This window comes from Nyctibius grandis, chromosome 32, assembly GCF_013368605.1.
Source record: "Nyctibius grandis isolate bNycGra1 chromosome 32, bNycGra1.pri, whole genome shotgun sequence".
In the NCBI taxonomy this organism is placed as follows: domain Eukaryota; kingdom Metazoa; phylum Chordata; class Aves; order Nyctibiiformes; family Nyctibiidae; genus Nyctibius; species Nyctibius grandis.
Genome location: NC_090689.1, coordinates 1009241 through 1035127, shown reverse-complemented (window position 1 = coordinate 1035127; position 25887 = coordinate 1009241). Strand labels below are relative to the sequence as shown.

The 25887-nt window shown below is 45.5% G+C and overlaps 1 protein-coding gene across 7 annotated transcripts in view; it reads left to right on the top strand.

The window, feature by feature from the left end:
- Window positions 1-1689: 1689 nt before the first annotated feature.
- YEATS2 (YEATS domain containing 2) overlaps window positions 1690-25887 on the top strand; it is a 49648-nt gene continuing 25450 nt past the window's right edge. For 4 of the 7 annotated variants that reach the window (XR_011049894.1, XM_068421126.1, XM_068421125.1 and 1 more), the window contains exons 1-13: window positions 1690-1723; window positions 2583-2700; window positions 5808-5905; window positions 6013-6105; window positions 9109-9351; window positions 11570-11685; window positions 12868-13029; window positions 14640-14751; window positions 16279-16323; window positions 17371-17557; window positions 19237-19476; window positions 21379-21537; window positions 23996-24099. Coding sequence is in view for 6 of the 7 variants with exons in the window: in XM_068421126.1 (XP_068277227.1) it covers window positions 2601-2700; window positions 5808-5905; window positions 6013-6105; window positions 9109-9351; window positions 11570-11685; window positions 12868-13029; window positions 14640-14751; window positions 16279-16323; window positions 17371-17557; window positions 19237-19476; window positions 21379-21537; window positions 23996-24099 (1659 nt within the window). In the remaining variant the exon portion in view is untranslated. Of the gene's footprint in view, window positions 1724-2582; window positions 2701-5807; window positions 5906-6012; window positions 6106-9108; window positions 9352-11251; window positions 11307-11569; window positions 11686-12867; window positions 13030-14639; window positions 14752-16278; window positions 16324-17370; window positions 17558-19236; window positions 19477-21378; window positions 21538-23995; window positions 24100-25887 lie in introns of those variants that run through there. The other 3 variants (XM_068421128.1, XM_068421129.1, XM_068421130.1) reach the window with 3 other exon arrangements.

The window sequence follows — 25887 nt, the reverse complement described above, 5'->3', positions numbered from 1 at the left end:
AGCTGTACTAGTTTCAGCAGTTTTGAACCTGCCCCCACAGAGGTGAGTCCGTATGTTGTGCTATTGAGATACATCGTGGTTTGCCAATACCTTCTAGCACGAAATAAAACTTGGCAAGCCAACAGCATCTGCTGCAGTTCTACGGCGTGGCCAGGCTCGTTTACAGCAGCCAAGTGGCTCTTGCTGTGGTGCCAAAGTAAGTTATGACCAAGTTCAATGCTTGCAGTTTACTTTCCTGAAAGAAGTAACATTGCCTGAAAGGGAATCCACAGACTGCAAGGCAATGGAAATATTTTCGAGGGCTGGAAGCCCATCTTAAGATACTTGAAGTCTTAAACATAGTCAACTGGCAGCAATATTTTAACAACAGCTGCTTCTTCCTCTTTCCATTAGGCAGGAAAAAAGAAGAAAATAAAATTGAACTACACTATATACATACTTTTTCTGATGAGCATGATACAAATTTGAGTATAAAAACAGCCTCCATCGATTTGCCATAGTTTATGTTTGTTGCTTGCTAATAAGGCAGAAAGCTGCTGTAGTAGTGGTCCTGAAATAAAAAAAAAAAGAGGACTTTAAGGGCTAAGCCTTGAACGTTAGGCATATGCTTGCTAATTGGTGGCCTCATAAATAAGTTTGCAAATACATGTATGAGCAGGACATTAATTTATGCTGGTTAGCAGCTCACTGCATGAGCCATGAGACTACCACAGACCAAAGCACTATTTGCCTGACAGAGGTATTGCAGCCTGGCCAAAACCCAGCACAAACTGTGGTATTAACTACACTAATTTGGACAATTTTAGCTCTGATTTGAGAGACTATGAAATACGGTGAGTAGTAAGTATGGCACGAGATTTTTTTGAAGCCTGTCTTCAGTGAAATAAGGGCAAAACCTCCCTTTGGTGGACCTTGTGTGGCTGGGGCCGCCATCCCATCCCATCCCATCCCATCCCGTCCCATCCCGTCCCATCCCGTCCCATCCCAGTCATGAGGCGACTCGGTGCTCCCGTGCACTCGTTGGGCTGTTGGTATCGTGCAGCTCAGTCAGCCCATGCCTCATTTCTTGGGTTTGTTATTTTTTGCTAATTATCACCCTTTCAGTGAACATCTTCTGTATTAAAATGTCTTCCTCAAATTTTATTATTTATTCAAATAAGGTTGTTTCACGCAGTAAGTCAGGATTAGGCCAAAACGTCAATATATCTAAGCTGACACATCACAGCGTCGCTGATCTCCCTTTTTCCCTGGTGTTGAGGGTAAATTACTGCCCGCAAACCGCCCGTTACCTCCGCGCCCAGCGCCGGGAGAGGCGCGGTCGGGCCTCCACCGCAGCAGCGACCCCGGTTCGGCCGCCTTCGCCTGAGGGACCTTCCCGCTCCCCCGCTCCTCCTCCCCTCGGGGCCCTGCCGCGGGGCTGGCGGCTGCGGGCCCGCCCTCCGCCCCCCGCCGAGGCAGCACCTGCCCGCGGCTGCAGGTGCGGGGCCCCCCGGGACGGCCGTCAGTCCCGCCCCGCCCCTTCGCCGCTGTCCGCCTGCGCGGGCCCCGCCCCAGCCGCTGACGGGCAGCCCGGCGCACGGCCCTGCGCTCATGGCGGCGGCGGCGCTGCTGGCGACGGCGGCGGGACGGGGCGGCGGGGGCCGGCGCTGAGCGCCCCGGGGCGGCGGGCGGGGGCGGCCGGTGCAGGCGGCGGCGGGGCCGGGCGGCGCGCGGCGGCGCGCGGGTGAGCGGCGGGGCGGGCGGGGGAGGGGGAGGAGCGCGCGGCCGCGGCTTTGTGTGCGCGGGCGGGGGGAGGGGAGCGGCGGCGGCGGCGGCCGCGCACGTGGGCCCGGCCGCGCGGGCACTGCCCCGCCCTCGGGGCGGCCACCGGCGCCGCCACCGGCACCACCCGGGTCCGGCCGGAAGCCTCGGCTTCACCTCACGCCTCCGGGTGCTGCCCCGCGGCGGCGGGAAGGCGGGGGTGGGTGGCGGCGGGCCGCGCAGCGCCCGGGGCCTCCCTGCTCAGCGGGGCGGTGGGGGCGCGCTGCCCCTTCCCACGGGAAGGGCCGCGGTTCGGGTCGAACCTCGGGTCAGCGCTGAGGCACCGATGCGCGCCCGGCCCTGCGGGTGAGAGCAGTGCCTCGGTGTGCCCCCGCGTACTTGGGGTGCGGGTCGTTGGGGCTCCCGGGTCGGCGGTGCCACACGTTCCCCCGTCCGAGCGCGGCGGTGCCTGTGCTGGGGAGAGCCGGCTCTCCTGAGGGCACCCACCAGGCCGCAGCCGGGCGCCTCTGGGAGCCCCGCGCAGAGCTCGCTGGCAGCGGGGCGCGGGGGTCTCTCTGCTTCCCCAGGCAGTGGTCGGCCATTGCGGCACCGCCGTGGCCGTACGCACACGGGCTGTGGTGAGCTTCGGGGCTGAAGCTCCTGGACTGTGCAGAACGGGACCGGCTCCGAGCATTGCTGCTCTGGGTTAATCTGTAGCAACTGGGGAAGAAGGTGTCCCAGCTCCTTCGGGAGGTGCACCACAGGCCTCCCCACGGGGAGAGGTCGAAGGCTGCCCAGCAGGTCGCCGTGTGGGACGTTAATGCGTTTATTTTTCCTCTCAGTGGAGTAGTGGAGAGAACATGTCTGGGATCAAGAGAGTGATCGCAGAGAAGGACCCCGACTATGAGGAGATCACCATCACGCATCCCAGCAAGCGTCACAAAGCAGCCGAACAGTCAGGTAGGAGCTGTCTGAACTTGGAGGGATCTCCCGGGTAGAATTAGCAATGTTGTGGATGCACATGCTGTCTGCAAACGGGTCAGGAAGGGACTGGGGTAGGAGCTAAGGGGTCAAAGGGCAGAAATTGAGCAAGGGAGCTAGTGATACCTCTCTGCAGTCAAATGAAGATGTGATTTACGTACACGGAGCCATTCCTACCTGCTAGCTGAACCGTCAGTGAAGCGTGAGGATGCAGACTTTGGTGCATGATAGCAGCCAGAGCACAAGCTCTCCAGGGCCCCAGCCGTGTGCTTTGGTTCCTGTTGCTTGCTGAAGCATTTGCCAGTGCATTTTCCCAGCAGTTACCCATGCTGAGATGTGCTCCAAACTGTGCATCTGTTTTGCATTTGAAGTTTGCTTCCAGAAAGATTGGCAGTTTGTTTACGTTTTGGGGGATACAGGTCGCAGTACAGCATGGGGGAGGCCCGGGGGAGAAATCCATGACCCTGTGGTAGGGGTAAGAGAAATCCACACCCCTGCGGTAGGTAGACTGGCTCTTGGAAGATGACAAATGTTTGCAAGAGTAGGCAGATAAAGTGTCATGGAGCAGTGTAGAAGGGATAAGTTAGGGAGAGGGAAGGAAAGGGCTTTGAAAGATGCAAGGGAGGAGGAGGAGCAGCTACCCGACTGAAGGAAAGGTGGATAAAGAAGTGTAGTGGAGACAGTCGCTGGATGAGTAGGTTTGCATTTGGCACGCTCAGATACGCTTGCTTTGGGAACCAGCCTGTTGGCAGGGTGCCTGGGACAGGTTGCAGTCGTCTCTGGGCCAATAAGAGTAGAGCTTCTTGCCCCTGGGACAGGGAGTAGGCTCATGATTTTTGGCATTGCACAGCTAGTGAGAGGATCGTGATGGGAGGAGCTGACGAACAGGGAGGTGAGAAAACCGAAGCTGTCTGTGGGATCTGAAGAGTATCCAGGAACAGAGCAGGATGCCGGAGCTGCCAGTTGGAGAGGAACAGATGACGGCTTTGTGGGTGATGTTTTGGAGGATGGTGAACAGCTGGACAAGGCGGAGGAGGCTGAACTCAGGGTTGAAAGTGTTGCTGGTCAGGTCCTGTCTGCCATGGCGGTTAGGGGCCCTGACAGTGGAGCTGTGCTGGAGCTGGCCATGGCAGAAGAGCGTCACCACTCCCAGCTGCCTGCCCTGCCTGGCTGCCAGAAGTCACCACCCTCTGTGGTAGAGTGTCCCAGGGACTGCAGATGGGGTTTTAATCCACTTCTGAAGCAATTTTTCAGAAGTTTTTAATAATTAGCAGGCAAAGTCTCAGCACCTTGGAAAACTGTCCTTGCCAAAGTGAACTTTCTGTTCAGGTGATTCCTCCAAATTGGTTTCTTTCTTCCTCTCATGGAAGACCTCCAACTTTCGATACAAGAATTTCTTAAGTATACAAATTTCACTGACATGATCTTAATTAGGGACTGGGGTTGACCCTAAGCTGGGAAAAATATGAATGTAAAGTGTTCTTAAAAGCCTCTGCAATATAACCACAAATCCTAAAGTGCCTTAATTGTCATAATGCTGTGTTGCATGGCATCAGTCTTGGGAAGAGGTGCCGTTGTCCCCGTCCAAACTGTACATCTCATACCTTAATCTATTTAGGTTTATTTTAAGGGTAGCCTTACATGTGAATTTCTTAGGCTTGGTGTTCATGGCTGGAGGAAAATTATATCCCTCCGGGTTTTAATTTTGCATTACTCATACAGATTCAACCATAATTCTATTTTAATGTAGGCTTGTACTATTTCTGGTCCTAGAATATATATATACACGGGTATCTGGACATAAGTAAAAGTATTTAGGATATCCCTTTTGCATATAGAAGCATCAGTTACCTTACTCCTGTTGTAGGTACCTGATCAGACAGTGAAATTATGTGTGCTAGCTGGAACATACCAGCAAAGTTTTGGCTTGCTTTTGATTTCCTTCCTCTTTCTATTGGGGTATTAGAAGCCTCTTCAAACAGATATGTACCCTTTAGTAAAACAAATGCTTCCTCCGAAGCTCGAAATAAAGTCTTGGTGTTGTTGCCTCCTGTTCCATGTAGAAACAACGTGAGATTTTTTTTCAGAGGAACCCAGGCTGTTTCTCTGATCTGCTTTGCAGTGGGGTCACTGTCCTTCTGAGGCGGACTGGAGGACCTCTTCCAGACTTTCTTCTAGAAGCACAATTTCTGCTTTTCCAAGTTCTTGCTTAGAACTTGATAAAAACAGATGTTGTTTGAACCCCCTTGATGTAATGGAGGTGACTTAAGGAAGGGCAATATTAAAGTCTACAGTAGGTGTAGAGCAAAGAGAATTGTTCTTCCTACGTTTATACGTGTTCCAGAAAAACACAATAAGATTCCAATTTAGTTCTTAGCTGCTAATTTGCCGTAAGGTATTTGCACAGTTTGAAATACTAAACTACATGCTTTCCACCAAGGTCAGTAAAGTACTGAAAGGCTAAAATTTTTTGACTGCTGTTCTGGAAGAGGATTTTGTAAGAGCTAGACCAGCTTTCGATAATGTAGTTTCCTTTGTGGGTAATAAAAGGCTTGTAGGCACTCCAGAGCAGGCTGCACTTCGTGCCAGTGCTGAACATGTAAAGCATTAGTTTGCCTTATTATTGCTGCATGATGTGGTGTAAATTTCCTGGATGTGAATCAGGCCAAAGAGAGGAGAAGAATGTAGGTAGTGTTCCAGCATACTCCTGCGCAGTCGGAGCGGTAACTGCACTTGGCTGCAGCACATTTGAGTTTTCCTTGTACTGTTTACAGCTTTACTGAAACAGAAGTAAACAAACTGGTCCTGTTCTTCCCATCTTCTGTTATTTGTCATCTCAGACTTAAAAAGGAAAAAAGAGCTTTCGACATAAGCCAGCTTTTAAAGATATATGTGTTTTTTGTTAAGACAAATTACTTTATTTTGCAGAAAAATGATCCTTCCCTTTTTTTTGTGTGTGTGCTGAACTTTTTATCCCTTCACTTCTCACTCCATAGTGATTTCTGATCTTTATGTTTTCAAATAGAGCCTCAAAAATAGAAATATAAATACTTCCTTCTTTATTTTCCGTGTGTGGCCTTGTACAGCTCGAGATGTTACTGTGCAGAAGATTGAGACAATTATAAAGGAACAGTTTGCCGTTGAAATGAAGAGTAAAGAACATGAAATTGAAGTTATAGATCAGGTATAAAGGTTTTGCTCTTAAAAATATGTAAGATCCCGGTGTATCAGGGTTTGGGGGGATTGTTGCAGTGGTTGTCTCTTACTATATGTTACCTCTTCTTTTCATAGCGCCTGATTGAAGCAAGAAGGATGATGGATAAGCTGCGTGCCTGTATCGTGGCCAACTATTACGCATCTGCTGGTCTCCTTAAAGCTGGAGAGGTAAAAATTTCTTTGAGAATAATAAGACTTTAGGGGATATTTGCAAAGGCAGATGTGTAGTTCACTGGCTATTCAGCTCATGTGTGGTTTTGAGATGGGATTTTCAGAAATGCTGGAATACGAACTGGGAGGGGAGACCTGTGCATCGCCAGCTGGGCCTCAGGTACTTGGCAAAGACAACTCTTCAAGGAGTGGTTGAGAAGTCGTTCAGCAGCCCTTATTTCTGGTTTCTGAAATGCTCTGCGTTTTTTTTTGTCAGTTCTTGCATGAGAGCACCTTGGTTTTTCACACACTGCACAGTTTGTCCTTGCAAAGCCCTGAAAAGTGGGGAACATGTTTTCACATTTCACAGGAGGAGAGTGGAAGCAGATGTGTCTTGGAACTTCTCAGGAAAAAAAAAAAAGTAAAAATAAAGATTTCTTGAGGCTCAGGCAGTGCCATGAAACCATCCTCCCTTTACCCTGGCAGCCAGTCTGTTAATGGTTTGGTAAACAGACTGATGACAGCAGTAAAGCAGGAGGTAAATCAAGGAGATATCACAGAGAGATTAAAAATTCACAAGGACATTAAAAAAAAACCCCAAACCCTATTAGTTAAACCCCAGTTCTGAGCACTCTGTCCTTAATGGGCTGGTAATTGCAGGGTGTTCATGACTCATGCAGACACCTGATTGAATGTAGTTTGCTACCAGTGTAGGTAGTTACATACCTTTAGTTACCATCTATTCAGTTCAGGGAGTTGATGTAATCTCTAGTAAAGGTCTGAGCTGATTTTTGGAAGCTGTGGATGGGTGCTGCAAACCTGGGTCTTACTCTAGTCCCGTGAGAATTTCTCTTCCAAGCCATGGCTCGCACAGCTACTCCTGGTTTTCCTGTTGTGATTTCCAGAAGACTTGGAGTGGGGTAAAACCAAAAAGGACCAGCTTGTTTTTCCCTCACTGAACTTGAGTTGAGCAACTGGAGTTGAAAAAGGTTATGGTAGTATTGGGAGGCTTGGAGTTCCTTCTTCCCACTTGATTTTTGTGTAGGCGGCTGAAGAACGTGAGGTAGGTTCTGATCTTTGAAAGTGCTTTTATCCAGTGTCATCACGTGTCAGCAAGAGTTGTACTGTCCCCTGTTCTTTACTACTTGTGCCATGCAGAGTGTTTGTTTTTCCCTTGCTGATTTTCAGATGTGCCAGAAATAACAACTTTGGTAATTGTTTCAAAGTATTCACAAAACTCACTGGTGCATCCTTGCTTTGTTTAGTTTTCCTGTAGTTTTTATGAGCTTATGGCTAGTGTAGCTGTATCTTTGATTGCACTTTTAATTTTTTCTAAAAGTCTTGATTTGCATGCAGGCTAAGTCAGTTCTCTTTTTACTTTGAAATTGTTACTGGTTTCAGTTTTCTGTGTTGTCTGTTTTTAATGTGTGGTCAATGTATGTTTGACTCGGCAGTGAATGATTGTCTTTTCTGCTTCTGATAGAACTGGAGTCTTTGTAGTTTAATTCAGAACTTCGAGGAAGATGATTTGCAAATTCCTAACCCGTTCTCATAAATATAAGCAGTTCTTCAACCCAGGGCTGCTGGGTTTTGAGGCTTATGATTCCGTATGGTCACAGTTTATTACGTTTTCCCACAGATTAGTGGACAAGGTCACATTACTTGACTAGAGGTAAAAAAGGCTTTTTGGTCATGTGCGTGTGTCCCCGCTGTTGGATATATGGATATAAGTGTCTTAAGTAAGGTAATTGAGAGTTGGTAATTGCTTTGTTCATGTACCTAATGGACAATTGGAAAGAAAGCTCTCAAATGAACTTTTAAAGTCCAAGGTGGGACAGCGTTTAACTCCACTCCTGCTGCCACCCCTCGGGGGCAGTTCTGCTGCTCCATAGTGGTGCTGGTGTCTGTCCCCATGCCACCCCCTCCATTGTGTTGGCAGAATTGTGGACCAGGGAATTTACATGGATTAAAAATAACGCTGCAAAGGAAAAAAAAAAAACAAAACAACCAACCAACCAACCAAATCCCAAATCAGTTTCTTGATTTGTTTTTCTTTGTGACCTGCCACCTCCCCATGAATAATTGTGCCAGCCTGGCTGATCCAGGTGGTTCGGGCAGGGAAGAAGGAAACCCTCTTTCAGCTGGTTCTGCCTGCAAGAAGAGCTGTCAGTGCCACTCTAGTGATATTCTGTGGCTTCAGGGGCTGAGTGAGCCTGTCTGTCAGAGCTCTGCTGCTGGCAGAGGGGTGTTTCTGCTGCCTGGATTCATCATCAGACCAAGGTGGCAGGGAGGACTGGTGGCTGGGAGGAGAAGGGACACTTGCTTTGAGCGATGGGTGTTTTCCTTGCTACCTCTGAGGGCAAAAGCTAGTGCAGGAGAAGAAAAAAAAAAAAAAAGGTCCTTTGTCACAGTAATGAAAAAAACAAGAGATTTAAACAATCCTCCACCCAGTCCTCCCCCTTGCAGGTTTAGGAGGATCTCAGATTAGCTCTAAGATGTCCATTTTGAGGAAAATTTGCAAGCATGCCTAAGCACATTATTCTTTATCCTCCTCTAAGCTTTGGGAGCAGGCAGCGTGCTAATATGTGTAGCTTGCCTCATGGGCATTGACAAGACTGCCAGGCAGCATCAAAACTGAGGAGCCTGATGCGTTTGTGTACCCCTGCTTGCCTGCAAGAATCGGGCAGCTGTGGCCTTTCTGTGTATGGTAAAAGGCCGTAGGTGTCAGATGTTATTTTCAAAGGGACATTATAGGTATTTGAGTAGGCTGCAGTCCTCCTTTCTAAAACCAGCTGGGTTTCTGAGATCAAATGGTCTAAAGGAACAGGTTCAATTTGGGGTCCTCTTTCTGTAGAACTGTTTTAAGCTTTTATCTTCTGCAGCATATGTTTTTCCTGCAGGGCAGCTGATTAAATATTTGCTCTCTCTTCATACATTGACTTTTTCTCCTCTGGTGTAGCTTTGTTTTCATCTGGGCTACAGGGAAATAGTGACCAGGTGTGCCTGACCTTTTTGTTGCAGGGGACCAAGTCCTGTGATGCGACAATTCTTAATCACCCTTCAATCAAGAAATTCTTGGAATCGCCCTCTAGATCGTCGTCTCCAGCTAACCAGGGCTCAGACACTCCATCTGCCAACCACTCCGAGAGCGACTCGCTCTCTCAGCACAATGACTTTCTCCTGGACAAAGACAATGGCAACCTGGATGCAGATGAGCGGCTGGCAAACAGCCTGGACCAGAGACAGAGCAGAAATACTGGCCGGGTAAAGTAAAATTCGAGTGGTGGTCAAGTTGCTGAAGGTGTGTGCTCTGTCTGGACTCGGTGCTGGCACCAGGAGCTCTTCATGTTTTCACACACCTCGCTGAAGATCTGTTTCTTACCCTCTCCCACCGTTTGCTCCCACTTTCAGCCTGGCTTTGCTGTAAGGCTAACTGAAGTGTATGTAACTTGGGTAACTCCTCTTAACTCAGTCTTGCCCAACAGAGAGGTCAGCCAGGCAGCGGTGGTAGCGTTCGTGTTAGCACAGCTATCTGCCACTGTCTCGGTTGGTAGCCCCTGGGGAAGGAGATGTTTCACAGGTTGAGCAAAGGGTTTTGCTGGGCAGATGGAGGTCAGGTCAGGAAGGGCAGAGCCCGGAGAGAAAAGCAAGATGTGTCATTCCCGGCAGTGTTTTTAAGAAGTGGTGCTGCTGCCTGGCCCTGGATGCCCATGGGGACTGCATTGCTTAGAGTGGTTCAACCACTGGAGTTTGGGGTTTGGCCTCCTCAGCAGCCTGTGGTGAAAACACAGTGACACCGGTGGATTAGCTCACCCTGGGAGCATGAGCCGGTAGAGCCTGGGTGCAGAGTTGGAGTTTTTTTTCCTCTTGTTGGCACTGCTTGCTCTTGTGCTAATATCACTGTTTGCTTAACTGAGCCAGACTGACCCAGGTTAAAAATACCTTCTTTCATTGTTCCCCCATACTTTTTTTGGGTTATTTTTGACCTGGATCCAGTCCCTTTATGGCTCACTGTGCAGCTACAGAAATGCTTCACTTGTCAGCTGTGATTAGCTCCACCAGACAGGTTCTCTCACTGGCTGCAGGTGAAATGTGCCTTAGTAGGTGAGATGAAACTCTTCAGTTCCCTTTCAGTACCTTTAAGCTATCAGGCCTGCCAGAGACGTACAGCCTCTAACCCAAACCAGGGGTGAGTATATCTCATTGCATATGACTGCGTTCTGCAGCTGAACAAGTTGCAATAATATGTGGCAGAAAGAGCAATGAGTCTGCCTGCTGTCTGAGCAGCGTGACAGCCTTGATAACAGGGCTGCAGTTTGCTGAAACCCTGCCTAGGGTCCATAGCAGAAGGCAGATATAAAATATGTAATGTGGACCCACCTATATCATAAAGCACCAGACCACCATAACTTGTTCCTGCACTGGGGGCATGGATGGAGCAGTTGTATTGCTTGGGTGTAGCATGTTGGTACATCTTTGACCAACACAGCCCGTGGCCCAGAGGTGGCTGAGGGAGTAATGAGGAGCAGGAGCCATCCCTGCCATCTGTGGCTCCTTGCTCCAGTTTGGGGCATTACTGACTTAACAGAGGAGGTGTAGGGGTTCCTAGTGAGTCCACTGCTCCCCACGCTGACCCTCGTCTGAGCAGTGCTCAGTGGAGTATGCTCCAGGAAGCTGCAGCACCAACTCTGTTGTTCATGAGAGGATGGCAGTCCCTTGTTCTCTGGATGGCCACTTTATCCAACAGAGTCACAGAAAAGCCTCTCACTGTGCAAGCGACAGTGCAGCCTGTGTTGGCGTTGTGGGTGGTCACGTCATCGTTTTGCCAGGGAGTCTCAGCCACAGCTTAATAGCTGAGGTTGTTGTGAGGGTGTTTAGACTGATTTATTATGCCCAAGTATTGCAGTGGATTTGTAGGCTTGTCTAGATGTCAGTGGTGTGGTATGGCTGACTGCTCTCCCAGTTGAGTTGGAGCTGAATTCTTGTCTCGAACCCAGCCTCGATTCTTCGCCATGAAGCAACGCTGAAGTCCCTCAAAGCAGCAGAGGCTGGGAGTGAGAAAGATTTAGATTTTCAGAAGCCATTTGTGGGAGATTTAGCTTTGTTTCTGTTTAGTGACCGACATGATGCCACTCTAGCAGTGCTTGATTTTTTTTTTTTTCAGGTAGGCAGTGGCAGCACTTTTGAAACCCAGGTGGAAATCATGTCTCAGACCCATGGTATGTCACATAACATGTGCTCAGTTAAGCCATGCAGTGTGCACTTGGCTAGGTAGTGTAGCATTGTTGCATGCCTGAGGGCTTAAGCGTGCCTAGATAGCAATTTAAGTATTTTTAGGGATGATTCATTGTTGGTGTCTCATTTAACTATGCAGGTTTACTTTTTTTAACACCACCTTACTTTTCTAGCACCAAACAAAATGATGTTTAAGAGGAATGTTTGGTTTTCTGTTTGCCTTTTTTTTTTCTTCCCCTACCCTCAGGACAGTTCGGGTGTTTCGAGCGCTCAAAAACCAGGACAACGAAATGCCGGACTGTCAAATGATGAAACTTCACGGCTTTATGTGAAGAAAACAATTGTGGTTGGCAACGTCTCCAAGTTAGTATCCAGAGTCTGAGGGATGGTCCTTTATTTCAGGATTAAATGGAATAAGAGGTTAAAGTTAGGAGACAAATAAAATTGGTAGGCTGTCACAATGTGAGGTATTGCCCTTGAATAATCACTGTACTCAAGGCTGCCCTCCTCGAGTGTCTGCATGAGTTTTTTTTGTGGGAGGAACAGGTGGTTTAGTACCTGCTTTATTTTTTTTTACGTATATACTTATATATTTTTTTTTTTACATATATAGAGGTTTTAAGATCTGTTTCTCTCAAGGGGAGTCTTTCAGCCTTTTCCTGACCAGTTAGAAATCCCAAGTTTTTCCATTAAAATTTAGAAAATCAAGTTATCCTAATGGGTAATACAGTGTGTCCACAGGGACAAACTGGTTTTTTTAAACAACATAAAAAACCAAAACCAAACCACCAAAATGAGGAAAATTGTGAAAGTCCAGCATAGTGTGAAGAAATTAATTTATACAGTTTTTATTTACATTTTTTTTTACCCAAAAAATTTAAGACAGGTATATATACATAACTTTTGAACTTTGAGGAAATTAGTGAAGGCAGGCATTCGTTTTAGGAAGCTATGGACAAGTCCAGGTTTTAACTCTCCACCCTCACACTACTCAGGTCAGTCTTTTCCTCTTGCATAGAAAGTAGCAAACATTTGCTGAGACTTATGGTGTTAGAATTGCGTCTTGAAAATCTACCTAAGCCTGGACCTGGAACCAAGTATTGACTATGAAGTTTCTTAAACATTTGTAAGAAGAATTGTTATTTTTTGTATTTACGGTAGCAGAGTTGCTGATGTTGTGTTCTGTTGCAGTTTTGCTTCCTGATATCTCAGAATAAGATGGGGAAAGGGATTTGACAGTGATAGAATGTTAAAAAAAAGTCTTCCTAATTAAATGCCAAATGTTTAAATGGATGAATTTCATATGACAGTTGTGCACTAAAATAGGAAATGTGGTAGAAGCATGGAGGAGATAATGGGACCTGTACCTGTTTCTGGATGAGCTGTCAGAGTAAGGAATAACAAGCAGAACTGTACAGGGGGCGAGGTTCACATAGGCATTTTACCATCCCCAATTTTTTTGCCTTATGTTTTCTGAAATACTTTTTGTGGTATTTATCTATTTGGGATTTTTATCTTCTGTTTGTTTTTTAATTTCTTTGCCAGGTACATTCCCCCTGACAAGAGAGAAGAAAATGATCAGTCGACCCATAAATGGATGGTGTATGTCCGAGGCTCGCGGAGAGAACCCAGCATAAATCATTTTGTCAAGAAAGTTTGGTTCTTCCTCCATCCCAGTTATAAACCCAATGACCTGGTAGAAGTGAGGTAATAAGGAATTATTGCAGTCACTGTTCCAGTCTTTGTGCTTGCCAGGCTTACAGTGCCAAGTTTCTTAGAAAGTTAGCGACTTCTTTTCCTGATTTAGTATTCCGTGTCTGTCTTTAACCTCGATTTGCTCCAAAATAATATTAAAATAAATCAGTTTTTATGTAGCAAATGTGCCAAGCAAGTTTTTTTTTTTGAATTTCCTACTGAGGAAAAGGTATTCAGTTGTTGCATTTAATGTTATTCATATGAGTTTGTGCATCCCCTGTATGTGTTACACTGTATGCTGCGCAGGTTAGACTGCTGTTGCTACAAGAAGTGTTTTCTACTTCCCATCCGTTCCAGTGTGGAAAAGAAAGAGCAGTCTCAGAAAGCTGTTTTGCCCATGGTTTTAAAGATACATGTGTGTTTAGGCAAGAAATTGTATCCGTCTCCCAAATATTTCTCCACTGTAGTGAGATCAGTGGCGTTGGCTTCATGCTTCAAGGAATTTCCGACAGTGTGATGGTGTGGGTGCTACAGAAACAGGGCAGTTTCTCTGTCCTCTCCCAGACCTGTATTCAAAGCTGTGACCCTAATGAGATGAGCAGGGTTGGTTCTCTGTTGACTGCTGCAGGGAAGTGCCCTGTCAGTCTTTCATTCTTTCTCCTTCAGGCGTTCAGCTGCCTAGGTACAGAATGGCAAATTAATTCTGGCAAAATAAAACTATTGAAGGGCAACTCCAGCAAGACTTTATCTGAGCTAAGAAGTGTTGGTATGGCTCAGTAATGCTTCTGAGAAGGCAGCCCTGAGCAGGACGAAAGCCAACTCCTTTCTATTTCTTGTATAACATACTAAATTACACTTGACTGCTGTCTTTTTGTGCCTTTCTCAGTTTCCAGTATCTGATGTCAATGCTGTTTGTCTTTGGTTTTAATCCCATCTGGTTAATTGATTTCTTGTCGCACAGTCCCAGTCATTGTAGTGCACATTAATGTTCCAGACTAAAAATAGCCTTTAAACCTCTTGCTCTTTGTTTTGTTGGAAAACTACATTTGGGATTTACAATAACAACAAGCTGAAATACAAACAAAGTAACGGTAAATGTTAGAGATAAATACACCCTTCTTTTTCAGCTCGGAGAATGGCAGTGGTTGAGTTAGCTTTTCCTTGTTGTCTGTATGTTGTTCTCTTGGCGTTACATGAAGCGTGTGCCTTCTTGCTGCTAGACAGGGAATAGCAGAAACTGATTGCAAAATGCTGCATTGAAAACTCGCCTTGCAGCTGTGTCCTAGGAGCTGGCTTGGGGTTTTTTGAAACAAGTATTTTTCATTTGGCGTTACGCAGCCTTTTTTTTTAAAAAAAAAAAAGATGCTTGTTTCCCATGTTCTCTCATCCAACAGTGTTTTACCATTTCTTCCCTGTCCCCTTGTGCAAAATAAAAGTATGTTTTCAGCTATCCAGAGCCATAAAATTCTCATTTCTGTGGTTGTATCTCTCTGTGGTGAATAGCAGGCCTGAAGATAGCTTTAGTTGTCGGCTAGAAAAGCAGTCTTTGGCTTTCTGAAAAAGAGGTAGGTGAAAGCTGTGCCACTTCTGCATCCAAAATGTGAATCATCATTTACTTCCAGAGAACCTCCGTTTCACCTGACCAGGAGAGGCTGGGGAGAATTTCCTGTGAGAGTCCAGATACACTTCAAGGATAGCCAGAACAAGAGGATTGATATCATACACAATTTGAAGGTATTTGAACAAAATATTCGAGAGAAAGGCAATTAAATGAGCTCTCCTGCATAATCTAGAAGAGGCTCTGCTTGTGCGTGTCCTTCTGCCTGTCTCTGTTGTGTGTATGTCCTGCTGGTTATTTGCAGATGAATAGTTGAGCTGGAGAATCAAAAAAGATCCAGGAAAGCCTCTTACCTTGGCTATGTTGGAGTCGATGTGGTAGCCAAGGAACCCGGCCTTGCAGAAGCTGGAACTGATTCTGCTCAGAGCAGCAAAGCGTTTACCTGTCATTTCCCTACAGTTTGAGATTTTTATTGTGCTCTCACTGGCTTTAACTTGACAGGGTGCTGCAGGGCTGTCTTTGTGTTGGTGAAGTGATTGCTAGATGTGTTCTGTTCCTTCAGTACTTGCACGTATCTGTTGTTAGAGTGAGCAGGGAGAGGCTGAGATTCCCCATTTGTTCCTTGTTCCTTCTGGAGAGAGCCTTCTTTTTCAACTCATTCACCCATCCTGCGACACTCGGTAGGATTTATAGTATGCAGCAGTCCTGGAAAACTAGGCCATTGCTCTTGTTTTCCTTTTAATTACTAGTCCCTAGCGTTAGTGGAATTAAGTCCTGAGCTGGTTTAGTTTCCTGTTTCTTTTTGCAGCATGATTAGTTTTATTTAAACTCTGCTGGTATTAATGAATTCCATGCTAACGTAAATACCTCATCGCAACCCCAAATATAGACAGTAGAGAAGGCTGGAAATGTTCCCCTGGAACTTAGGCACATTTAGTGCAGATGATGAGTAAAATAAAAATATATCTGGAAAGATATAACTTGAGGAGAAATTGGTAACAGTATGATGGACATTGTACAGCGAAGGGAGCCCTGCCTACATGCAAAAACTGAGCCAGGCTGTGGTAGACAAGAACTCAAATCAGCAAATCTTTACTGTTCGCGTACTGAGCCTGTGGCTGCTGTGAGGTGGTATGAGTGAGCTGAGCCCTTCTCGGTGGCTGGCAGCCTGTCTGGCCCTGAGCTCCAGGGCACCACATCCTGTCAAACCCAGCTTCTCTCTATAGGTATCTTAATAGATGCCTCTGGGATTTTCTGCCTCTTTCTCAGCTGATACTCAGTGTGAACGGTTCTTTAATCAAAAATTATAGTGTAAACATATGCAAACTGACCTTTGTGCTGGTCAGTTTAAATCTAAGTTTTTTCTCATTATTATTTCCTTACATTGACATCCAGAATAAAAAAGGACACTCCTGGAAGGCTCCTCTTAGAATGAAGTAATATTTCCCCAACAATCTCATTTCCTTCAGCTTTTTTTATCTGTTCTACTTTAGTGTGGGCTTTGGGTTGTGGTTGGCTTTTTTGCAGAAGAGAGGGTACTTAACAGAGCACACAGATTTCTGACCCTGTGGCCTCAAAATATTGCATGTGCTGCTGCTCAACTTCCATAGTTTCAACTCCTTTCAAACAAATTGTATTGTAAACTCTAGCTAATATATTGCATTGCTGTGGTTCATATAAATATATTGTGTTGTTTTACCCAGTTGGACAGGACCTACACAGGCCTGCAGACACTTGGCGCAGAAACGGTGAGTCAGCGGGTCGTGGGATGGATGTTGTACTTTGATTCCCTTAAGGGTCTTTAAAAAGAAAAAGACACACAGGACTAAGCACAGAGTCAGGCCCATTTGACTTCACAATTTCTGGAATGTAGATTTTGCTCTCTTGTTAAGTGAAATGACTATGACACCTTGTCACTATTCATGACAGCAGTCATTTTTTTCCCCTTTCGAGTTCAGGGGGGACTGTTTCCAGCTCTTCTTTCATAAAGAACTTAACTTGTACTACAGTTTTAATTTTTATTTCTTTGTGGAGCTTTTGGTACTAAATGTCTTTATTTGAATTCTGATGTGCTTCAGATCTTATACATAAAGAATTTAAGTTAAAGGGATCACCCAACTATCCTGCTGAAATTTTGTGGTATATTAAGTACTTCTAAGTTTCTGTGTCTGTCAGGATGCAGTATGTTCATGGAAAATGAACTCTTAAAATTAAATAAATGAATTAATAACTCAGTTTGCTATATCTCTAAAGGTTTCTTGTATTATTTTCTCCTTGTTGTACTGTCATGAATGAAAATTTTTATAGTGGAATTGCATTGCTTCAGCTTTTCAGTCTGTGGAGAAAACATTCATGTGAGATGTCTACTGTGATTAAAGAACATTAAAGAGTAGATAAAGTGGTGGGTTTCTCAAGGCCTTATCAAAAAAGGCAGAAAAGGGGAGCTGCAGTTTTGTGCCTGTCCCTAAAGGGATGTGCAGTCCTTTCCTTAGCCGGGGTGCTTGGAGCTGGACTCTGTATTCCTTCCAGAGTTCGCTATTCAGATTTCCCCATGGACTGAGAGAGATGCTCTTTTACTGGGAGGGTTAAATGTTGGAAGACACTTGTCTTAGGTCAGGTGCTGCTGAACCTCTGGGAAGTCTCCCTGAAATGAATGGAAATGTTATGCAGAGGTGAGAGGAGGAGAGGGAGATGTTTCTAGACATGAAAATAAAAAGAAAAGGCATAGTTGTTTTCACTTTTGATATTCTTATCTAGCTACCAAATATTGTCATCCTTTCTCCTGTTTCTGGAAGGTAGTGGATGTGGAGCTACATAGGCATTCCCTTGGCGAGGAGTATCTCTTCTCCCAGTCTTCAGAGTCTGACCTTTCTGACGTCCCTGCATCTTTACCGCTGCCACTGAGTATCCCAGCACCAGTCAAAGCTTCTTCGCCAATTAAACAGTTGCGGGACTCCAGCCCAGATGCTTCTGTGGACAAAGGTAAAGCGGATGGGTGTTGGTGAAATTGAGTTCTTGGAACTTCAGCTCTTCTGGATACCTCCTCTTAATCACTCTTGTGCCTTAAAGGTTGCCAGTGCTACCTGCTCCTTGCTCACCCTGGATCGTCATTTCCTCAGTGTACTCTGAAATGTAATTCAGAAGTTGTTCTCGTTTGTTTGTTTCTTCAGTTTGTTTGGTTTTTTTTAATCTGGAGTTTGTTGAGTGGGCTCTGTTTTGCTAAACGTAGTGAATATGGAGCGTATGCAGTTGGAAAAAAGGTTGTTGAATAGCACTTGTAGTTTTATTCTTGGCAGACTGTTTTCAGAGGGTTTTTTAGGTTTCTGAATGTTTTAGGGTCTCTGTATACATTCAAGCAGTTGGTCTAGTGGTGTGTTCTGTTACATACATTGGTGCCTAAGATGAGTTGACTGGGGGCGGGGAACAAAAATGACTACATAACTGTGGTGTTGCAAATAGAGAGTAAAAAAACCGTGGTGTATGTTTGTCTGAGGGATGGCATCTGTGCATGTCATGGTCTCGTTCTCACCTGCCCCTGTAAGATCAGGAAATGCAGTGCCCGTTGGAATGGGGCAGCAGCTGATGCCTTAGGATCATTTGAATTGCATGAAACAAGGTAGTGCTGGCCTCTTGGGCACACTGTTAGGGTTTTTAGTTTGCATGAAGTAGGAAAAACTGTGCCTCTGTTAGCATTTAGCTTTATTTTCTGAAATATATGGTGTCAAGGCTTACATGACAGACCATGGTTAACTGGGCTGAGAAACAAGGGTGACTTTTATGGTTTGCACATTTTAGTGTGAGAAACTTGCTGGAAACAGCAACTTTATATTTCAAAATAGGGTCACATGCAACATGGTCTGATGCCTTTCTTGATTTATCCTGACACTCCTGTGTTCAAGGAATGGCTTTCAGCTGGTGCCTTGCATGGTGTGCTTTCTGGTAGGTGCCGTGATGCCACGGGTGGTGTCTTGGCTCAGCGAGAAGAATGTCCACTGTTTAAACGCGGTGTTTTCTTGTGGTCGAAAAAAGGAGAAACGCAACCATATTTTAAATGCACAGGCCTTTTATTCAAACAGGAAGATGTGCAGCACCTTTAGATGAGCACTGCTACAGCCAACAGGAAGGAAGTGAACCTGCCTCTTTTTTACACTGACAGGCGTTGGCTTCTCTCGTCAGCTCCAGGTTAATGGATCTCCTTCTGCGTCAGATAAGGTGGATTCCTTAACCCAGGTCAAAAGGCAGTAGGTGGTCTCCTTGTGCTCTTACTCCAAAAAATGCACTGTGAGATTCTTTACGAAGGAGATCCAGCCTTAGTCCTGTGGAGCCTTAACCCAGGACACCTGAAACTGCCAGCAGCTTTTGGTCAATGGAAGGGTTATCCGAGAAAATGTGTAAGAAGTGGCTGATCACCTGCCACAGCTGAACAGGCTGTGCACAGTAGCATTTTATTCTTCTGCTCAGAGACAAATCCAACAGGCTTGCGCAGGAGGAACCCCCTACCCCACTTTCTCCCCGTTCGGCGCTGTCCACCAGTTGCTTTTCCTTCCTTCCTTCGAGAGTGTGTTTGTCGTACCTGAGTTTTGTTTGTGTAGAGAAGCACAGTAAGGAATTAGATGTCTCAGCCTAAGAACTATTTCTCTTCTTTTCCCTGTTTTAATCAGGATTCCCTGGGAATGCTGAAACCGAAAGACATGCCACGTTTTATTCCTTGCCATCTTCGATAGAACGGACTCCCACCAAGTTAGCCACACAGAAAGTTGCCTTTGGCTCTCATGGAAATTCAGCCTTTCAACCCATTGCAGCTAGCTGTAAAATAGTGCCTCAAGGTCAGAGTCCAAGCCCTGCAGAGTCACCAGGAAAATCCTTCCAGCCTATCACCATGAGTTGCAAGATTGTATCAGGTGAATGTTAGTTTACTTATCCCAGTGCTTCACCCTGGAAAACAAGAGTGAACGAGTTGGACTTGTTTGTGTCCTTCCCCTGATTTCCTGCCAATGTTTGAACATTGGGCAGTAGGAAACTCTAGAATAAGGAGCTAAACACGCTTCTTAATGTTCAAGGAAAAAAAATACAAGTGTGAAATGCTTCACATCGATCAAAAGCAAGATGAGAGCTGGGCTCTTCCTGTTCTTGAATGCTTTTAAGTATGAAAAATATAGTCTTTAACTGGACTGCTACCCACAGAAAGGCCCAGGCAAGGACGTGTCTTCCCTGTGGGGTATTTGTATGTGGGAAGAAGCCATTCTTCTCCCTCCCACTTTCAGACAGCTGGGATGGATTAAGAAGAAAATTTTTTTCTGATTATTGAGCAAATAATTAGGTTCAACCTTCTAGACTCAAATGATCCCTCTTGTACTTGCGATGTCTCCTCAGATGGAACAGCTTTGGCCTTCCTCTTCCAAAGTCCACCGTCTGTTGGAGTCAATTGTCAGCTGACTGCAGTGAGCAATGTGATACTCTTTTGATAGCTTCTGAACCAAACATGGTCAAGGTGCTGTTCACTCCCTTCACTTATAGTCCCTTCCCTGCCTGGGCATGATGCCATCCACTGGATGATTTTTTACATCAGAAAGTTTTAATATGCAGCTCACCATGTCACATGTTGTGAAGCTGAAAGGTGACCTGTTACATCCCTTCATTTTCTGGTGTTTAGGGTAGAGAGGATGAAGCACCAGCTATCAGTATGTGTGATTTCTGATGATCTGCTTACAGATAATTTTCCTCAAGTGTATCTGGTTTGTTGGGTTTTTAAATTAAATTTCAATATTGTTCCTTGACATCTTAAAACTGTACTCAGGCTGATTTACATTTGAACCTATGCCAAGTGCTTTCTTCTTTCTTAATAAGCTCTTCTCTTGATCTTCTTTTCCCAAGGCTTCCCAGAAAGCAAGAATTGCAGGGGCCATCCTGTCTTTCTTAAAATCCTTGGACTATTCTCTGTTGATCTTTTCTATTTAAATGTTTCCCTGCTAAATATTTTTACAAGGTTCTGCTGTCTGCTGAGAAGTGTCACCCCTTTCAGATTTCAAAAGCAGTTTATAAGACATGGGGATTTTATTTGATCAGCATTTATGTTCCACTTTAACTGTCAATCACTGCCAAGAAAGTAGACTAACAGGCAGTTGAAGCTTAGTGTGCTTGCTGCCATCTCTCTTCTCTGATCACTTCCTTTCCTGTCCTTTTCTCTGCACTTCTTCTTTACCCCTCATGCAGCTTTTTTCTTCTCTAGTTTTTCTCTGTCCTGGTCCTATTACCCAGAAGTTGCACATTTTACAGTTTGCTTTCAAGGGCTTCTGCTGTAGTGAGAGCAGTGAAGAGACAAGAGCATCCATGCCTGTTTGAAGGCTGCTGTATCACACAGCCTTTTGAGGTGAGCTGCTCAGTTCCTGGCTCTGAGTGCCTGTACCGTGGGCTCCACGACGGAAAGAGAGTGCCTGACAAGTTGCTCAGCTCTCTTTCTTCATCTCCTTGGGTGGACTGGTCTTGGCAGTGAAGATGATTTAGGTAACGTCCCTCAGGATTCAGGGATGGACCGGATGGCTTCTCAAGGTCCCTTTGTACCCTGCTTGTCCTGGTAGGCAGAGAATGTACAGGGTAGGTGTAAGCCATAGTGCTTTACATGCCTTTTCCTTTCCTTCTGTCACCTCTTTCCGTCTCCCAAGTCCTGTGATCTCACTCAGGCTGGGAAATGCATCTTCAAAAAATGTTCCTTCTCTAAGCCATTGTAAAAAGTACTACTTTTGCTGTATTTTTATGTTCTTACAACACTTACAAGATAGAAGCATTGGACTTTTTTTCTCAAGGTTCTCCAATATCGACCCCTAGTCCATCTCCGCTACCTCGTACCCCAACCTCCACTCCGGTGCACATGAAGCAAGGCTCTACTAGTTCAGTCATTAATAATCCGTATATTATTGTGGACAAGCCTGGACAGATGGTTGGAGCAGCAGCCACAAGCACAGGTGTGTAGTGTGATCATAGAAGGCAGCGGCTTAGTCTTACCCATTCAAGTTTATTCTCCATTTAAAATGATGAGTGTAATAACAGTATTTCAGCTTGTGAAGGTGGAAGAGTACTTGGCAAAGAGGGAGGTATTGTTGGTTTGCACAACTGGCCTGTGTAACGTGGTTAAGGGTATCTCAGACTTTAACATAACTTCCTTTAGGAAACAGCACATAGTGTAAGGCCAAAATGAGTTCACAGATACCTCTCCAAAGAGAGCCTGTTCTTTGCAGGCAAAAAGGGAAGGGGAGAAAGTAATGTAGACTGTGGTGCACAGAGGTTTAGACAGAAACAGTGTACAGGAGGTTGGGTGAGAACTGTACCACGGATGTGGGCAAGAAGCACGGAGAGCTTGCAGTGACTTGCAGATCAGTCTTAGGTCCTAGTGTACGGTGCTCTAGATGTGTCAAAATGCGTAAACCCAGGTTACCAGGAGAACAGCCATGCTGGTTTTTGTTATTGCTCTCAACTTCCAGCTGGTCCCATTCCAGCTGGTTTGGATTCCTCTAACTGGATTCCCTTGGTGCTTCAGTGGTGACATAAGCCTGGGGTCAGCGCGGAGAGCTGAACTGCAGGAGACAGGTGATGGCTATGGGAGCCAACTGGTAATCTTTGTGTCTGGAGGGCTGGAGGAGAGGTCACTCAAAAGTCATTTATTTTTTGTGATTTGTGGCCAAGAACCGCTGTCTATTTAAAAACACACTTCTCTGTGTGTGGGTGTGCTTGCCAGCATCTCAGAAGGATGCTCAGAGCCATGTGGGGAACTGCAGCGTCCGTGTAACACACAAATCGTTTGCTGGATGTGGTTGGAAAGTGCAAAAATTCTCCTCTTAATAACAGTTCCTCCTTTTATCTGAGGGAACACAGCTATCGTGTCCATTTAATCTTCATCACAGAAGGAATTGGTGGGGGGAGCATAGTCGTAGCAGAATTTTTTAAAGTAAGTCTTGGGGCTTTCTTGGTGACACTGAAGCTGTTTCAGCAGTAGGGATTTTTTGTTTGGTTCGTTGGGAGTTTTCTGCCTTTTTTCTTTTCTGTTTCTTCTTTACCTCCAGCCGACTGTCTACATACGTAGTTTATCATGTTTTGTGTAAATTTTGTGTTCTCTGAGTAGAGATTTGTACACGGAGGATAGGATCTGTAGGTGCACCAGATGGTTTGGACATACAAGTCTTAACGCCATTAAAGGTGCAGTTTCCCACCACATTAGTGTGATGTAAGTACAGACGGGCCTGGAAGAAGCTGCCTGCTGCCTCTCCCTCCCCTGCACTCCTCCCACTTCCCCTGTATCCTGCATGAGCCAGATCAGATCAGCGGCCGAGCAGGAAATTAATACCCTCCCCTCCCCAAACTGGGCTTTGTTGTCAGATAGCCTCATCACCAGACCCTGCATGAGGGAGCAAGAGGGAACGTGGAACTGGCTTTTTGGCAACAGCAGCCAGGCTGGATTGAGTGTGATGTGATACTGCAGACAAAGTCACTGGGACGTTTTTGATAAGACTGCGGATCATATTTAAAAAGGGAGGTGAGATCTTTGTGGTCTGTGAAAGCCAGCCTTCCCAAACCCCGTTATTTCGAGAAATGGCTGCTCATTTACTTCTAAATTTAACTGCAGATTGTAGTACAACTGTATGAGAGACTCTTACTGTGTTTTCACGTGTGTAATCCATGGCTTTGGTGTCTCTTGAAGAAATGAAGTTAACAAACCAAACCAACAGCAGTAACAGAACTGCTGCTGAGCAACAGAGTGTTGTGTACACACTCTGATAATGCAGGGTAAGGTTACCACTGAACCCCCATCCATCTCAGGGGTCAGGAGAGTGCTGTGACACATGTAGCTGTATGCTAATTTTGCGAGAGCAGTGTTTTGCAGACAGAGGACCCTATGTCTTCATTCCTTATTTCTGTTTCTTCCTTTACCCTACTCACTCTGTCCCTCCCTCTTGTTACTCCTCGCTTTGTCTCCCTCCTCTTATGGCCTGCCTTTTCCTTCCCACTTCAGCCTCCTCCAAGCCTTCCCCAGTGCCAGTGTCCAAGGCTAGTGTGGGTTCACAGGGCTGGGCAGTGGAGGACATTACATCTGCAGCAGCAAGTTCTGACTGGCAGCTCATTTACTGTCCTAATTTCATGTGTTCACACCTGTAGCTGATACCCTCAGCCACCCAGGAAGGTGCCTGACCATTTGCTTGCAGCAGACAGAGCCCTGGGTGGAGAGTACCTTCTCTGGGGCCTGGATTCTGCAGGTGGAAATTCGGTAGTGGATTTGTTCTGTGGCCATGCCAACTCCCGGGGGCGTACCTCATGGAGAATACAGAGTGGAAATGAAATGCCGTGTTTCTTGTTAGAAGAGGTTTCACGTGTTCAGTGGCACTGCTCCCCGGCCCTCACCCAACATCTGCTTTATTTCCCGGTACGCAGGGAGCCCAACCAGCAAACTGAGCAGTGTTTGCCAGGCCTCTCACGGAACCGGATCTCCTGTATCAAAGACCCACGGGAGCAGTTTTGTCACCTCAGCTGTCAAGGTAATGTTCTTATTAGGTGCGTACTTTCCATTTAACATCCAGCTTCCTCTTAACTAGGGCTTTTTAGTATTATAAATTCTGCATTGCAGGCAAGTTCTTTTGGTTGTCATTTCATATGAAGGTTTACTGTGTCTAACAGATGGAGCCATATGAGAACATGGTGGTTATACAAGATGATAGTGTCACTTTGTGCAGCTCTAATTAGACTTGCCTACACCTCTGTTAAAAGCACTGCTCTTTTGCTTTTCTACAAGGAAATCCATGGAGGGCATAGCTCTCAAAACGTGTTATCTTTCAAAAAAAAGCTCTTCTGTAGCTGACTTTGATCTTCTTTACTGTGTTAGTGACAGTATGTGATTAAAACAGAGGTGCCTACCTCAAAACCTGCCCTCTGTTCATTATTTTTGTACAGCAGCTGCTCCTAGCAGCCTGAAAATAGCTCATTTAGTGGTTTTACAACTGCCTGCATTTAGAAAAATGTTTGTGTAAACAGTGGGGTAACCAAATGTGTAAACGAACAGTGATACATAGGGTTCATGCTTCTGATCTGCAAAGCCCAAAAGGTACGGAGCTGAGCTGAGCTGTCTCACATAAAATCTCTCCCACATCTTGTGCTAGGAAGGATATTTCTGGCAGGGAAGTGGTGTCAGTGAGGCTCTTTCTGAAAGCAGCTGGTGGGTGTGCTGCTGAAAACGAGCATTTCCCTGTCTCCAAGTCACAAGAATATTAATGCAGGATGTGGTGAGCAGGGGGAAGGCTTGCCAGTCAGCCTGCAGAGAGCAAATCCCTTTACATTTGGAACAGAAATGCTTCCTATGTCTGTTAGGGAAAAAGCGTTGAAGATTGCTGTCTGCAGCAATTAGTTTGGAGTAGCATTTTGAGTGTCAGGTGTGCAGCTAGCTGTTCAGCCTGTCTGCTCAGAAGGATTTCACTTAACTATGTTGAAAACCATTCATTAGTCTTTATTTTTCACTGATTTAGGACAGTTCTTTCTGAAAGGTTTTCAATGAGTCAGAGTAGGCACATGTCCTTAGTAACAGTTGAATTCTGTGTTTCCAGGGCGAAGTTAAAAACTGAACATATTTTAAATATATATATATATATATATATATAAAAATCATAGCTCTGTAAACAGAAATGTATTTTGATGTATGTCTTCTGGTTGGTGGAAAAGCTGTACTTTTTTAGTTTCTTTAAAGAGGAGGGAGTGTCTGATAGTTCAGTGTGATGTTACGGATTGTGCTTAACTCACCACTTCTCATCTCTCCACTATGTGCTAGTTTTCTCTGCATTTTTTTAAATGGCTTAAGGCTGTGTTTCTTCAGCCACTTTAAAATGACCGATATGCTGTTGAGAGGAGTGGTTATGCCTCTAGCCTTGTCTTCACACCTCCCCCTCTTTGCTAGCAGTTGTGCAGCGATGTGGTGAACCAGAGCAGACAACCACTCTGGTTGAAAACTCATCTATTTTCAGCCATATGTGTCAGTACAAGGAAGATGACAGGAGTATTAGGTTAGAGTCTGAGAGCTTGCTTTCTGGTCATGATCCAACCAAAGGATGGGCCAAGTGATTGTGAAACAATGGCTTTGGAGTTCATGTTGATTGTAAAAGAGTACAATTATTTTACTTAGAACTGTAACGAACTTCCTCAAATGCATTTGGCTTCTCTACCAGCCTCAGATGCAGAAATACCAGGTGCATGATTTTGCAGGTGTGGAAATATTTTTTACTCCATTTAGTTACGTAGCCTCACTCTTTCTGTCAAATGGTGAGTTCTGCCTGGAAAGA